The following is a 16,693-nucleotide window of genomic DNA, read 5'->3' on the forward strand; positions in this document are numbered from 1 at the left end:
TCGAAGAAAATTATATTTCAAATTTACAAGCTTACCTTAAATCCAATGTAAAAATTTTACAGTAAATTATTTTCTGAATACATTCTACTAATTATTATTAATATAATATAATATAATGGAATATACTATAATGTAATGTAATGTAATATACTATAATGTAATGTAATGTAATGTAATGTAATATACTATAATGTAATGTAATGTAATGTAATATACTATAATGTAATGTAATGTAATGTAATGTAATGTAATGTAATGTAATGTCGAATGTAATGTAATGTAATGTAATGTAATGTAATGTAATATACTATAATGTAATGTAATGTAATGTAATATACTATAATGTAATGTAATGTAATGTAATATACTATAATGTAATGTAATGTAATATACTATAGTGTAATGTAATGTAATATACTATAATGTAATGTAATGTAATGTAATGTAATATACTATAATGTAATGTAATGTAATGTAATGTAATGTAATGTCGAATGTAATGTAATGTAATGTTGAATGTAATGTAATGTCGAATGTAATGTAATGTAATGTAATGTAATGTAATGTAATATACTATAATGTAATGTAATGTAATATACTATAATGTAATGTAATGTAATATACTATAATGTAATGTAATGTAATGTAATATACTATAATGTAATGTAATGTAATGTAATATACTATAATGTAATGTAATGTAATGTAATATACTATAATGTAATGTAATGTAATGTAATGTAATGTAATGTAATGTAATGTAATGTAATGTTGAATGTAATGTAATGTAATGTCGAATGTAATGTAATGTAATATACTATAATGTAATGTAATGTAATGTAATATACTATAATGTAATGTAATGTAATGTAATATACTATAATGTAATGTAATGTAATGTAATGTCGAATGTAATTTAATGTCGAATGTAATGTAATGTAATGTAATGTCGAATGTAATGTAATGTAATATACTATAATGTAATGTAATGTAATGTAATATACTATAATGTAATGTAATGTAATGTAATGTCGAATGTAATTTAATGTCGAATGTAATGTAATGTAATGTAATGTCGAATGTAATTTAATGTCGAATGTAATGTAATGTCGAATGTAATTTAATGTCGAATGTAATGTAATGTAATGTAATGTCGAATGTAATTTAATGTCGAATGTAATGTAATGTAATGTAATGTAATATACTATAATGTAATGTAATGTAATATACTATAATGTAATGTAATGTAATGTAATGTAAAGTCGAATGTAATGTAATGTAATGTAATATACTATAATGTAATGTAATGTAATGAAATATAACGTAATATAATGAAATATAACGTAATATAATAAAATATAACGTAATATAATGTAATGTAACGTAATACAATGTAATGTAACGTAATATAATGTAATATAACATAATATAATGAAATATAACGTAATATAATGTAATGTAACATAATATAATGTAATATAACGTAATATAATGTAATATAACGTTATATAATGTAATATAACGTAATATAATGTAATATAACGTTATATAATGTAATATAACATAATATAATGTAATATAACATAATATAATGTAATATAACGTTATATAATGTAATATAACATAATATAATGTAATATAACATAATATAATGTAATATAACGTTATATAATGTAATATAACATAATATAATGTAATATAACGTAATATAATGTAATATAACGTTATATAATGTAATATAACGTAATATAATGTAATATAACGTAATATAATGTAATATAACGTTATATAATGTAATATAACGTAATATAATGTAATATAACGTTATATAATGTAATATAACATAATATAATGTAGTATAACATAATATAATGTAATATAACGTTATATAATGTAATATAACATAATATAATGTAATATAACATAATATAATGTAATATAACGTTATATAATGCAATATAACATAATATAATGTAATATAACGTAATATAATGTAATATAACGTTATATAATGTAATATAACGTAATATAATGTAATATAACGTAATATAATGTAATATAACGTAATATAATGTAATATAACGTTATATAATGTAATATAACGTTATATAATGTAATATAACGTTATATAATGTAATATAACATAATATAATGTAATATAACATAATATAATGTAATATAACGTTATATAATGTAATATAACATAATATAATGTAATATAACTTAATATAACGTTATATAATGTAATATAACATAATATAATGTAATATAACGTAATATAATGTAATATAAGGTCACGTAATGAAATATAATATATAAAATGGAATGATGGACTGGATGGTTCTTTTATAAAGAACCATGTCTGGGGTGCTCATTTCGAGATGGAGTTCTCTTCCCGATGGAATAAAATAGCCTTCGCTTAAAATATGAGGCTCTCCAAAGAGGAGTGTAGTCAGTAGAAGAAACTGGATGATCTTTTCCAAGATTGAGAGTGAGCAGGGCCGAACGAAAATGCGCAGTAAACGATTTCAGCATCTTCAAAATAAATTAAACGCAAAAGCAAACAGACTGTGTCGAATTTCACTGCGGCTATTTTGCCAGAATAATAGGAAATAAAAGACTAATTTAAATAATGTGGATCGATAAGATTACGTCCAGGCGAAAGTTGAATATGAAAATAACTCCATTTGAAATTTGGAATTTCTACAGCCTAATGCTACATATATATTTAAATAAATATAAATATTGAACAATAATATAAGAAAATTATACGTAAACACTTGGCCATATTGTCACAGTAGACGAAATGGGCGTGGCTTAAACTACATCGATTGTAAAGGTGGTTTCTTTTCGCCTGTTCTCGGACTAAAAGTGTACTCTTTTTACCCTAAAACGTGTTATTCGCCTGTTCCGGGGATGAGAATTACTCCGCCCCATAAACTATTCGCTTGTTCTGGAGTTTTAGGGCTACTCTTTTTACTCCTTCTGAAAAGGAGATGTAAAGGAGTAAATCGGATTTTGTTGTCTGCTAGCTAGAATTTTTCTGCTAAAAAGACAACAGGCAGCCATTTTGGAAAACGTTTTTACTCCGACTCGAATTATTCTCCACCACAGAATCGGAGTAAAATGACGTCATAGCCTTACTCTTCTTAACCTACTCCAAAATCCCAGAACAAGCGAAAAGAAAATTTGGAAATTGTCTTCCCCCCCTGCCCGTAAAACGTTCAGTGTAAGGGTTCGTCCAAAGAAATTTGTACACAACACTGCGTTAGCGTGGTTAAAGGCTAGCTGCGTTCTCTTTGTGTTGGTTGCTCCTAGGCTCCTAGCTGCCACCTAGGAGCAACAAACACAAGGAGAACGCAGCTAGCCTTTAAACACGCTAACGAAGGGTTGTGTACGAATTTCATTGGACGAGCGTCAAGTACCTTTACGCTGAACTTTTTACGGGCAATTTCCGAATTTTCCCCTTCCGACGGCAGCAGGCGCGTCTAGCCAATGAAAAATGTACACAAGAAAATCCACGACTTTTGACGGGTTGCGTTCTCCTTGTGTGGGGTGGTGTGTTTGTTGCTCCTAGCTGCAACGTTACCTCGGAAAATGGATATAAGAAACCCCTGTTTATTCGCTCGTTGAAATTCTCGGAGATTTTTAGGTGTTCTTTGTGAAATTGATCCAGTTCAGCATAAAGTCACGTATTCATATTGTTGAAAAAAGATAAAATGATGTATGTGAGCTCTTATTCTAGCCAAGGCTTAATCTTGAATGTATACCGAGTTCATCGCACTAAAATTTTGGCCGTCATTTCTATGGCAACCAAACATCCTTAGGCATTACAAGTACACTTATATATTTTCCTAATAATATATAGATAAAATGCCGTACGCGAACAAATTATTAAGTTATAGAAAACTTGCCCAACAAATATAAACTCAATTTAAAAGTTAGCGCACGCTAAATCAAGGAATGCTTCGGGCGTCAAGCCAAGGTATATACATTATATTGTTTGTTATTATTATATTATTTGTTATTATTATATTATTTGTTATTATTATATTATTTGTTATTGTTATATTATTATATTATTGGTTATTATTATATAATTGATTATTATTATATTATTGGTTATTATTATGTTATTTGTTATTAGTATATTATTTGTTATTATTATATTATTTGTTATTAGTATATTATTTGTTATTATTATATTATTTGTTATTATTATATTATTTGTTATTATTATATTAATTGTTATTATAATATTACTTGTTATTATTATATTACTTGTTATTATTATATTATTTGTTATTATTATATTACTTGTTATTATTATATTATTTGTTATTTTTATAATATTTTGTGAAATATATACTTCTTTCCAATGCATGCTATAAATAATATATTATTATTATTATTTTACGTTTATGTACATATATAGCACCATCTGCCTTAATATCCATCAACTAAATATGTGAAGAAATAGCAGACAACCTTTGAATGTTTTTCGGTTGAACTTTTAGCTGTTGAGAGAATTTTGAACGAGCAGACAGCTTTCATATATTCAATTTAAAACCCGGTCGGTAGGCAGCGATTTAAATTACGCACGAAGCCTATAGGAAAATAGCACCCAGAAATCATGAACGCAGAGGCTGTGGTTGCGGCTCCGTATCATCCGTTAACCTCCAAACATTTTTGATTGAACTAATTGAAAAGTCGACCATTAACATGGAAAATGCGAGATAATTTTGGAAATAAATGTGAATATTTAAAACGAAATGCTGCGTGTAGACGGGAATGTAGAAAAATTCAATCTAATATTTTTCTCAGGAACTCATACGTGGTACTAAGAATGATTATCTGGTGGAACGTTGTTGGGAGGATGTAAGAGAGAGAAGGTTTCGGCTCCTCCCACCCTTTTGCCACGTGATCGAGGGTCAGCGAATGAGAGGGTTTCTCTATTTTATCTTTCTATCAGACGGCCAGTGAAAGTTCGTACACCCGAATATAGATTCCTAATAGTCTGTATGAATTCCCGGAGGCTGGCGTTATCTTAAATAATGCATACGTTCATTTGGGGCGAGTAAATGCATTCGAAGTACGAGCAAACAGACTCTTCGTAATTCGGGGCGTAATGTATTACGCTTCCTAGAGAGAGCCTAAATACACAAATCTATATTAGGTTCTACCTCCGTACGCCGGTTCACCTTCTAAAATATTCACGATTAATTTGGAGAGTCTCTACAGTCGCCCTGGAATCTCTACAGGCTTATAACGATTGTAATCGGCTGAGAGTCCGCCATTCAATAGCCAATTACCGCGCTATAAAATCGACTACGTTTCCGTCTACGTTTCCACTCCCAATGAATAGAAACCACCAGTGATGAAAAAAAAATTCAACTGCAACGATTCTACGCTATTAAAGAGATAGTGGCAGAATTTTCTACGTATATGAAGTTTTCCATCAATTATTTAAAAATATAGTAAAGAAAATTATAGCTATAAAACATTTGGTATAAATATAAATATTCACGATTAATTTCAAATTTTAAAATAGAAAGATAGCGTAAATTTTTTTTTATCACATACTGTCTACGTCATAAATAGGTTGATGTTTATTGGTTGATACTAGAGCAAGCTGGAAATAGAATTTTTAGGGGATGACAGGAGGAAATTTTACTCCCGTCGCTTTCTTTTGATCCGAGTTTCCCGCTTTAGCACGCTTTAAGACCCTCATTCGATGGAAAGTAATGGAAAGATAAGCCACTTTTGTTGTTATTCTTACTGCAGGAAGGAACTGCGCAATACACTATGGCGCCTGCGGTCTTCGGTGCTTTCGGTAGCATCTTTCCGTAGAATATAAATATTGTTATAATGACTACGTATAAGAAATAATGATAAAATTTATAAACAATACCTTGTTATCGATTTTTTTCTTCAATTTCCACTTTGAAAATAATATTTTTACACGTAGCCGGCTCGTGAAGTCGTGATTCGAGAATCTCGAACCGCGTGGTCCGCGAGAAGAATGTCAAAAAACGCGCTTACAAAATCCTCTAAGCGATAGTAGAAAAAGACTACTGAAAATTCCTCGCTGGTCGAGCGCGCCGAAATCGACTAAACTCATGACGTCAACAATCTGTAAAGTTTTGCGCGGCTATTGAAATATCATTATTTTACATTAAAATATAAAACTAAATACTAATTGAAAGTGCTAATATGTATATTTATTCTGATTCCGGACTTAAAAATCTATCATAACGTGTAAGATAAAGAACAAAATTTTCAATTAATCTGAGTTGGCACTATATCTTTAACCGTCGCTTAATAATGCGTTCCGTTTCTCGATAATTTAACCAAATAATCTATTTTAAACCATTCAAGGGCGGATACAAATTGGACCTACTAACCTCTGTAGAAGTGTTGTACACGCGAATGAAGGTTTATTTACCTTTCCATTACATGGATCCATTTCGTAACAGGGATAAGTCTAAAAATTAGATTCTCAGCTACATTGAAAAATAAAAATATTTACATTATTTACAATTGGACATTTACATTTGTATACACATAAGAGTTTTACACACTGGTGTCCAGGGAGCTGTTAATATTCTCGCAAATCCGTGTAGCTACGTTTCCAGTAAAAAAATGTCTTTTCCGTAATCCTCCGGGAGCTATTTTTAGGAAGAAGACAAGAGTTTATTGTGGAAATAAACATAACAGGTTTCTTGAGAGAAGAGTCCCTGGAGAGGGGAGGTGATATGTCAGGTACATGTAGCTACAACAGGGACAAAATCAATAAGTGAAAAGGTCTTCTCCGCGTACACAATCAATTCGTAGGTCGACGCCTACCCGGAGATAACCGATCAAGAACTAGGCAAACTAATTTTCGGGCTTGGAAGAAAACAGTTTATCTAACTGACCAATCGTCCACTACCATCCCGAATAAAGAGAGAGAGAGGGTACAGTTTTCCTGAGGCGCAATAATGAAGAGAAGGGTACAAGAGGGGGTTTGCGACTTTCATTAACCCTTTAGCTCCTTAAAGCAGTCAAGAGACCATCGCGGAAGCCACGTTTTCCCGGAAAACTTCGTATGGACGAATGCTTCCGATTTGGTGGTTAAGAGTACAAACAAGTTGATTAACGCGAGTTGATAAGCCTTCACGGGTTTTTTAATACAAGTATAATGTGCCAGAAAGAACTTTTTCCCAATGAGACCTTGTTGCAAGGATATGACGTAATTGACGTCACTTCCCAGTCGATGACGGTTTTATCGTCATCAAAACTAGTTCTGGCGGGGAGGGAAGGAAGTTAAAACCAGTTTTACGCGACGTTAGTCCGTATTTTCTTGGGTGGCTATCGAGGGGCTAACCACTCTTCGACAATCTGTACACCGGATTACGCTTAGATTAGCACTGCCAAAGGCAGGGACTTCAAAGATTACTCGTAATCCCATTAGTACAGTCAAAGGTACGGCTCTGTACACTGATTACACGGAGTGATCAGCCCCTCGGTGGCTATGAAACAAGGTCTCATTAAAATTTTTAATACAGAGATGTTAAACAGAGGCATACTTATGAGTAATTATGTTACATATGGTATAATTAATTCTATTATTTGGCATCCAATAAGCGCAGTATGGATCGTATTTGATTTGCATTTTCAGAGTGACCACATAATATTTTAAAATCCTTTAAAGGAATTATAGGAAATTTATTAGGTAAATATAGCAAGAAAATTTGGGGGGAAATTAAAATATAGGAACAATATTGGGATAAAAAATAGGAGAAAATTAACAAGAGAAAACGGTTGTCAAAATTATTCGAAGGGGTATAACCTTGAAAATAAAGTTGATAACCGAAAAAATAAATTAATTAAAAGTAAGAACCATCTTTATTATTACATTATTGTTTAAAAATATCAACTTTACGAATGTATATAAAGCTTAATGTATAATATCAACTATTTTAATTTCTTCGGGAAATTTAATGGAATTATAAGATAAAATAGGAAAGACGTTAAATTATAGGAAAAAAAAATAGGAAAAACTGTGGTCACCCTACATTTTTAAAAGTCCCTTTGGTGGTTTCTTTTCGCCTGTTCTCGGACTCATGGATAGTAGATTTTAGAGGATCGGTAAAAAGCCTGTTTTTAGCCCCCGTAAGCCAATCACACTAAGGGAGTCGTCCAAGGTTATTTGAAAAAAACAAGTATCGCTAAGAGTGGACGATACTGTTCCAAAAAAGAAAAAAGATAAACACGAAGTACATTTTTACGCCAAAAGGTATTTTTTCACGTTTTTATAGATTAAATACCATATACTAAATATCAGTTGATAGTTTTTATTGAATTAAAAAACGGTTCCGGAGTATTAGGGCTACTCTTTTTATTCCTTCTGAAAAGAAGATGTAAAGGGGTAAATCGGATTATGTCGTCTGCTAGCCAGAATTTATCTGCTAAAAAGGCCACATGCAGCCATTTTGGAAAAACTATTTTACTCCGACTCAAACTATTCGCCACCACAGAGTAAAATACGTCATAGTCTAACTCTTCTTACCCTACTCCGAAATCCCGGAACAAGCGTAAAGAATTCACCTAGTATTATCTTTGGCTAGGCCTAAAGGCGGATTTTCTATTAGGCCTAATGGGAAATTTTTGCGTCCGTTGTGGTTTTTTGTTCTAGTGAAAATAGCCTTAAAAATGTGATTGTGGTGATGTGAAAACCAGCCTTTAGGTATAAATTATAAATCACCGTTTTTTGTTTTGGTGAAAACCACCCTATTCCACAATTGACGGAAAAACAACGTTAAAAGACGACGATTAAATCTGGTTTTTTCTATGGCCAAAACGCCACAACGGCGACCGCCAGCGCAAACAAAAAACTGTATTAGATCGAAGCTCGCGGGTTTCATTAAGGCCAAAATTCCACCACAGCAATCGTCGACGCCAAAACAATTACCGTTAAGGCTTGTTTTCATTAGGGCAAAAACGACCCGACGGCGAACGTCGACGCGAAAAATTCCCGTTAGGCCTAATGCAATATTTTTGCGTCGACTCTCACCGTTGTGGCGTTTTTGTCCTAGTGAAAACCAGGCTTTACTCCTAATACATTTTTTTTGCGTCAAAGCTCACCATCGTGGCGTGTTTCATAAGGCGAAAATTCCACCACGGCCATCGTCGACGCAAAAACAATTACCGTTAGGCCTAATACCTTTTTTTTGCGTCAAAGCTCACCATCACCCTAGTGAAAACAATCTCTAAAAATAATAATAATCAGCGAGGCTAATACCCAAGGCACCAGCTTAGGCCCAAATCATCTAGCGACTTTTATCGATTTTATTTCTCGTAAACCATTTTCCGTTGACTGCGAAATTAGGCTTAAATTGTTACGCTCAAAGTTTTATTACAATTATAATTGACGGATTTTGAAATGACGTTTTAGCGCGTGACACTACAGGTACATGTCTTGGGCACACAGCCTTCTTTGCGTGCTTTTTTGACCATAACATGTAGAGTTATTTTCACGCACAAAATGAATTTTAAAAGCCGTCAATTGCCAAAATAAACTATGTATATGTTTCCTTCGCGTAAAAATATTGGGGTTAAGGGTAAAAACGGGAATGAAGTGACTACAGGCTTTGGATTCGTTGGGTAAACACGACCTTCCTTCGAATGGAGAGACACCAAAGAAGAGAAAGATATTTGGTGCGTACGGTCAGGGAAAGAATTCCCAAAAGAGAATCACCCCCAAAATCCGCTTTTCTAACGCGCGACAAAATTCCCGTTTCCTAGCGTTGCCAGACGTACGATAATTTCGAGTTAATATTCGGGCCGTACAATAATTTCAACGGCGTACTGTATAGCACGTTATTTTCGACAATTCAGCTACGAAAATGTACGATAATATTTTAATTTGACATGAATACCGGTCAACTGCAAAATTTTATTATTTTTGTTTTTCCAATAGGCTTCGAGCAAATATAGCGCCATCTGCCTTAATATCCGTTAACTAAATATCTAAAGAAATAGCAGACGACTTTTGAATTTCAATGTTTTTCGGTTTAAACTTTCAGCTGTTGTGCATAGAGAATTTTGAACGAGCAGACAGCTTTCATATATTCAATTTAAAACTCGGTCGGTAGGCGGCGATACTTGTGACCAAAATTTAAACTACGAACGAAGCTTATAGGCTAAACTTTATTTAAGCGTTATTAATTTTTTTATTGTAAACATCACTTCGACCACGTTCAATATCAATATTCCCACAAAATTCAGATTTACGACCAATTTTTAGGCGCACGATACTTTTTCCGGAAATTTAAAAATTTTGGTAAGATAGTTTCAATTTTAAGGATCTGGCAACGCTGCCATTGGAGGAGACACGAAGATTGGGCGATGCCTCGGTACTCAGAAGGGGTAATCAGAGACTTTTAATTACGTTTTCGCATTAATCACCTGTTATGGCCGGATATTAATATCGGCGAACAAATATTATCGACCATTCACCAATCCAGAGGTCGCTTTTTACCGACGCCGCGGTACACCGCACCGTCGAGCGGCCGAAACAAATCATTCGGTCGGCGACACCATTTTCCCGCGATTTGGGGGACCGGAAAAAAGGAATTAATCAAAGCGTCGCCTTTATGTCCCCTGGCGCCGCCAATGGAGCCTTTTATAAGGTCGGGTTATCTAACGGGGGGTGCCATTTTGTTCTGGGCCGGAAGATTTCCCTATGGCCGCCTCCGCGGCGAAGATAGCGCCGCCCGCAAGATGTCGCGAAAAACGGAGCTGTACGCTATTAAGGGTAGAATTACGTTGGCTTAACGACGCGAAAACGGAAATGCGGGACATGACCAAAAACGTTACGGATTTCGACTTTTCCGAGGCTTAGAACGCTTAACAGTAGCCTTGGAACGTATTAAGAAACGTTTGTCAGTTAGTGAGGCGGGTTAATTAGTTTAGAATTTAATGAGAACACCGTGAACTTAATACACTGTTGGTAATCGCCAGGAAATGAACATCTAAATCTATTTAATCTATTGAATCAATGTTACCAGATATTTATAATATATTACCAAATAAATATCTGTTTTGCTAGTATCATTCGCTTGAATATGTAGGCTACCGCTGATTTATCAAAAAACGTTTGAGAAGAAAAAATATTGATTTTTCAATAATTATCCATGGGTAAAATATGATTTATCAATAGGGAAATATCCCTACGCAGTGTAATTTTAACATTTTAGAATTTGGGAAATTTTTAGCATTAGCAGAAATTAGCGTACAATTCAATCCGCGTCAAGCTGGCGAAGATACATGTTTCATTTTAACGGATTAAACGGATTTTCCTCTCGTAAGAGATATATAATTAACTTCTGGTCTTATAGTGATCGATTTACTATTTATTAAATTGGGAAAAATATCCTCAAACCCGCGAAGATAAACGTTTCATTTTCGCGTCCCTCAAACCCGCGAAGCTAAACGTTTCATTTTCGCGTCCCTCAAACCCGCGAAGCTAAACGTTTCATTTTCGCGTCCCTCAAACCCGCGAAGCTAAACGTTTCATTTTCGCGTCCCTCAAACCCGCGAAGCTAAACGTTTCATTTTCGCGTCCCTCAAACCCGCGAAGCTAAACGTTTCATTTTCGCGTCCCTCAAACCCGCGAAGCTAAACGTTTCATTTTCGCGTCCCTCAAACCCGCGAAGCTAAACGTTTCATTTTCGCGTCCCTCAAACCCGCGAAGCTAAACGTTTCATTTTCGCGTCCCTCAAACCCGCGAAGCTAAACGTTTCATTTCCGCGTCCCTCAATCCCGCTAAGCTAAACGTTTCATTTCCGCGTCCCTCAATCCCGCTAAGCTAAACGTTTCATTTCCGCGTCCCTCAATCCCGCTAAGCTAAACGTTTCATTTTCGCGTCCCTTAAACCCGAGAAGGTACACGTTTCATTTTCGCGTCCCTCAAACCCGCGAAGCTAAACGTTTCATTTTCGCGTCCCTTAAACCCGAGAAGGTACACGTTTCATTTTCGCGTCCCTCAAACCCGCGAAGCTAAACGTTTCATTTTCGCGTCCCTTAAACCCGAGAAGGTACACGTTTCATTTTCGCGTCCCTTAAACCCGAGAAGGTACACGTTTCCTTTTCGCGTCCCTCAAACCCGCGAAGCTAAACGTTTCATTTCCACGTCCCTCAAACCCGCGAAGCTAAATGTTTCATTTTTGCGTCCCTCAAACCCGCGAAGATACACGTTTCCTTTTCTTCCTTCTAGTGGGATACTTCTGACTTTACCCACAAAATAGCCACTCGAAATGCACGTAGAACACATACATCCAACAAAAACCAGCACGAGGGGGAGCCTTCTAAATTCAACAAAGCAAATTTGATTATGTAAATGGCGGGCCTAAAAAAGTCGATAGTTTAAAGTTATCGTTGGCGGGTGACGGAGGGTTGCGCGGATTTAGCGCGCCCAGTTCAAAGGATCATTCTTTTCAATTCCTTCTTGTATAAATCAGAGGAGCACGACGCCAGCTGCATCAAAATACCGACAGCATCCCGTATTCACGTATACGTACACGTAGACGATAAGACCTCGAGCCTGGCAAAATAAATACAGTTTCTCCCCTCGACCGCTTCCCGGTATAAAAAGGTTTTGATTTTCGACCTAACCGACATTTATTCTAGGAGGTTTCCCATTTCAGCCTCAAATATTTTCTCCCCTCGAGCCAAGATTCCGCCTACTTTTCTTTAGCCCATAAAGTCTTTCGGGCGAAGAAAAATGGTTCTCGCGTAAAACTCCAACTTCTTTACGTTGCGGACCAAAAGCGTGGCAGAGTCTCACGAGCCATTTTTCATCCGCTAAATAGCCCCGCATTCTCCTGATACTTTGAGTCTAGCCCAAGCAAATAAGTAAAGTTTACGGGGTTAATTTGAGGGAAGAATTGTCAGGTTGCTTCTCGGAGTTGGTTTTTGTAAAAAGAAAGTCGACGAGCAAGTTGGGCGAGTTATAGTACTGAGATTATAATGTTAGCGGTTAACGTTCCTCTTGATATAAAAACGCAGTTATATTAACATCGATCTGCGGATATTTACTGCCAGAAGTACATTATAGACATTCGACGATTTAAGTTTCCAACTATAAAACGTAGGTAGTTTTCCTAATGATTTTAAATGTAATAATTTGTACTGCGTAGGGATATTTTCGAGGGGTCCAACATTCGTAAAAGACCGTACACTCTAGAGAAAAAATTAATTTAGAAAACAAGAAACCAAGTTGAAAATACCAAAATCTGATAGAAAATTAGTTACAAAATCTCGAAATCAACCTAAATGAACACGAAAATCGTACTTTGAAATCTCGAAATCAACCTAAATGAACACGAAAATCGTACTTTGAAATCTCGAAATCAACCTAAATGAACACGAAAATCGTACTTTGAAATCTCGAAATCAACCTAAATGAACACGAAAATCGTACTTTAAAATCTCTAAATCAGGATTTTTGAAAAAACTTTGAGATTCAAATTTACAGCGCTAAATTTTTAGATGTTCAAACTCAAAACGTGTTTTGAAAAAGCAGTGGGAGCCTGCGAATAACATTACCGAGGAAAATAAATACTCCTCTCTTAGAGTATATTATTTACTTATGTTACTACGTATAGACATTAATGTCAGCTGTTCCACTGAAAAAATCTTAATTGCTTTGTTATAAATGAACCCTAATTGGTACTACTATCAAAGGATAGATGACCGTTGTACGTGTAAGCTTCTAATTTCACGTCATCGCGGACGGGGAGGGGGGGGGGCGATGCTGGTACCGGGCCCCTGAAAAGCATGTCCTCTGTACGACCCCGCGTGGGACAGCCGCTTTAGACACCTACTCCAAATTTAATAATAACCCCAATGTAATAGTTTCCAGGATGTTTATCAGGGTGCAAACTAAAAATAAAGGCAGACGAGCGATTTTTTTCTTTGTGGGCAACAGCTTTGGTTGTTCGAATTGATTTGTTGAATTCCCGAATTACTTTCAATCCATCAAACAAGTGACGCCGCGTGGGTGGAGGGAGGATCGACGGATTAACCAAAGAATCGATTAAAAATGTTTTGAGAAAGAAAGGTCTCCACCCTAATATCCTTCGGTCAGCTCACTGCCAACTCCGTTCAATATCAGCGCGCCTTTCCCGGGGTCTCGGAGCCTCTGATATCGAGAGGACCTGGCAGCGGGTGACCACTTTGACGCGAAACCGTGTCAAACTATCAACGGAGGAGGTGTGGGCTTCGATAATAATTGTAGCGTATTGGGAGGGTACGACGCGGGAATAGTGATTAACGCGAGTTCCTTCCTCATTATAAGCTCTCTTTGTCTCTTTCTCGGTGGCAGATGGAGGGCCGAGTCCTCGCGGAGAGAAGACACCCGCCACAGTGAGCTATGGAAGAAAGCAACGACACCGGGCCGCCATTGTATTCCTCCTCCAACTACTCCGGAGTGTTCTCGGCGCATCCCATCGCCAGCGGGCAAGTGGCCAAGACGGCCGACGACGAGAACGTCAATTGGAACGCGGTCTTCCGGCTGATCATGTTGTCCAGCGTCTCGACGGCCGGCAGCATGGGCGGCGTCTTCATCATGAGCGCCATCGTCGTCATCGAGCCGCTGCAGGTGCGCGGCAACATCTACCTGGTCAGCCTGGCCCTGGCCAACCTTCTGGTGACGACCTTGGTGCTGCCTTCCTCGTGCATCGCCATTCTCGCCAGCATCCCTCACGAGCCGGCCATCTGCGCCTTCCAATGGCACACCAGCGTCGTCTGCTTCCTGGTCTCCGTCCTTTCGTTCATGTTCATGGCGGTCGAGAACTTCCTGGGGTTGGGCGGCATGGTCACCTACGAAGTCTGTTGCCACAAGATTCGGGTTCTCTTCGTCATCTTCTTCATCTGGTCCGTGTCCGTGGCCTTCGCGGTCAGCCAGTACGTCCTGGGGCTGGGGCCTTCCTTCTGCGCCAGCGGAGCGCACTCCAAGCTGTGGATGCCCTACCACGCCAGCACCGCCTCCCTGCTGATCGTCCTTCCGGCTTTGATCGCCATCTGGTACTTCACGCGTAGCGTCTTCAAGTTGAAGAGCTTCAAGGTCCAAGTGGAGACCCTGGAGGATCCGACCGCCTACGTCTTGACCGACGAATACCTTCTCCGGAGCAACATCGCCGTCTTCGCCTTCCTGCTGCTGAGCTGGACCCCGGGCACCGTGGTGGCGGCCATCAGCATGTCCCGCCCCGTCTCCCGCGACCTGATGGACGCCTCTTGGTGGATCGCCATGGCCAATTCGTGCGGTTACAGCTACGTGTACGCCGCCACCAACAAAGATTTTCGCGAAGCCTTCAATAAGCTGTTCTACTACTGCTGCTGCAAGAGCCACGTCACCTTCTCGAGGCGACAACGCGAAAACAGACGAACTGCCGACGGCATCGGCTTACGGGTTCATATCATTCCTGGCCTCAACATTTACGCCCAGCGCAAGGAAACGAACAGCACTGTTTCGACCAAAAACTGCAAAGGAACTTCCGACCTTTAACGGGAAACGACGTTTTGTAGACTTACCAAAACAAAGTATATCAAACGTAAAAAAGTCTTAAGACATTCTTCGAGACTAGTCACATTTTTATTCTTCAATTGTCAAAGAAATAACCAACAGTCCCCGTGTTTTATATCACTAATTCAAGTGCCCTTTTCGCTGTTTATCGGAGAAAAGTCGAGAAATGTTTCGAAATTTTATCTTTCTCGCTTTGAGATAAAATGTTGCTTTTCTTAGAATTATTCCCCGAGTTAGCGGCGCAGAGGGGGGAGATAAAATGGAAAATAAAATCTCTTATTTACAAGGGAACATCCCTGGAAATATCCTATTTACAAGGGAACACCACGCCGAACATTTTAGGCTTATTTCAGCTTACAGAATGGCCCCGAAATTGAAAAGAATGTCCCGCTCTAGACTCCTAGAGAAATTGGATTTCCCCGCTAACCCCCCTTTCTTTATAAATCTTGCAGTCCAGGGTATGAAAATCCTAAAACCTAACCAAGCTATAACTATTCCAAATATCTTTAAAAAAAAACAAATAGTTTCAGTGTAGGATATTTTTAATTAATTTATATATGGAAACGATAGGCAACAATCCAGCCGTAAGTAACGTAATAACTATAAGTATGACACTTCATATTGTTTTAATATTCATTTTATTACTGAATCTTCTTTTAGAGTTGTTAATTTTCCGAAAAAATAAAATGCTGAAAAATTTCCGCTAATCGGAAAAATAAAAAATGTAAACATTATAAATTACTTTTTAAGGGTTTTGAACTTTTTATCGATATAAAATGTCTAATAACAGTAAACATACTATAAAAAATTACATTGTTAATCAGTTTAAACTAGTCTGAGGTTTATTTTTACTTTTAGATTTGATAAATAGGCGAAAATGCCGCTTTATTTAAATTTGCAAACAATATTAGACTAATCATGGAATAATTTTTTTTCCGGAAAAATACGGAATATTTTCCGGAAAAAAGGCTTCGGTCATTTTCCGAAACATTTTCCGACTTACAACTCTACTTTTTTCGCTCAGCTCCGATTTGGACTCGCAACCGAAGTAAGTAGTATATTATCGTCCTTGCCTTGGGCATATTTAAACAGTGGCGTAGGAACGAGGGGTACAGGGGTAAAATGT

General features: G+C 36.6%; 1 protein-coding gene across 1 annotated transcript in view; it reads left to right on the plus strand.

Moving 5' to 3' along the window:
* The window catches only part of LOC149926564 (histamine H2 receptor-like), a 61,704-nt gene extending 46,045 nt beyond the window's left edge, over positions 1 to 15,659 (plus strand). Inside the window, exon 2 of the mRNA XM_090157712.1 lies at positions 14,368 to 15,659. Within this exon, the coding sequence (XP_090013838.1) occupies positions 14,416 to 15,549 (1,134 nt within the window). The 5' untranslated portion in view covers positions 14,368 to 14,415 and the 3' untranslated portion in view covers positions 15,550 to 15,659. The remainder of the gene's footprint in view (positions 1 to 14,367) is intronic.
* The last annotated feature ends 1,034 nt before the right edge of the window (positions 15,660 to 16,693 follow it).

The sequence above is a fragment of the Leiobunum rupestre genome, chromosome 9, assembly GCF_980474605.1.
Source record: "Leiobunum rupestre chromosome 9, qqLeiRupe1.1.hap1, whole genome shotgun sequence".
Lineage (NCBI taxonomy): Eukaryota > Metazoa > Arthropoda > Arachnida > Opiliones > Sclerosomatidae > Leiobunum > Leiobunum rupestre.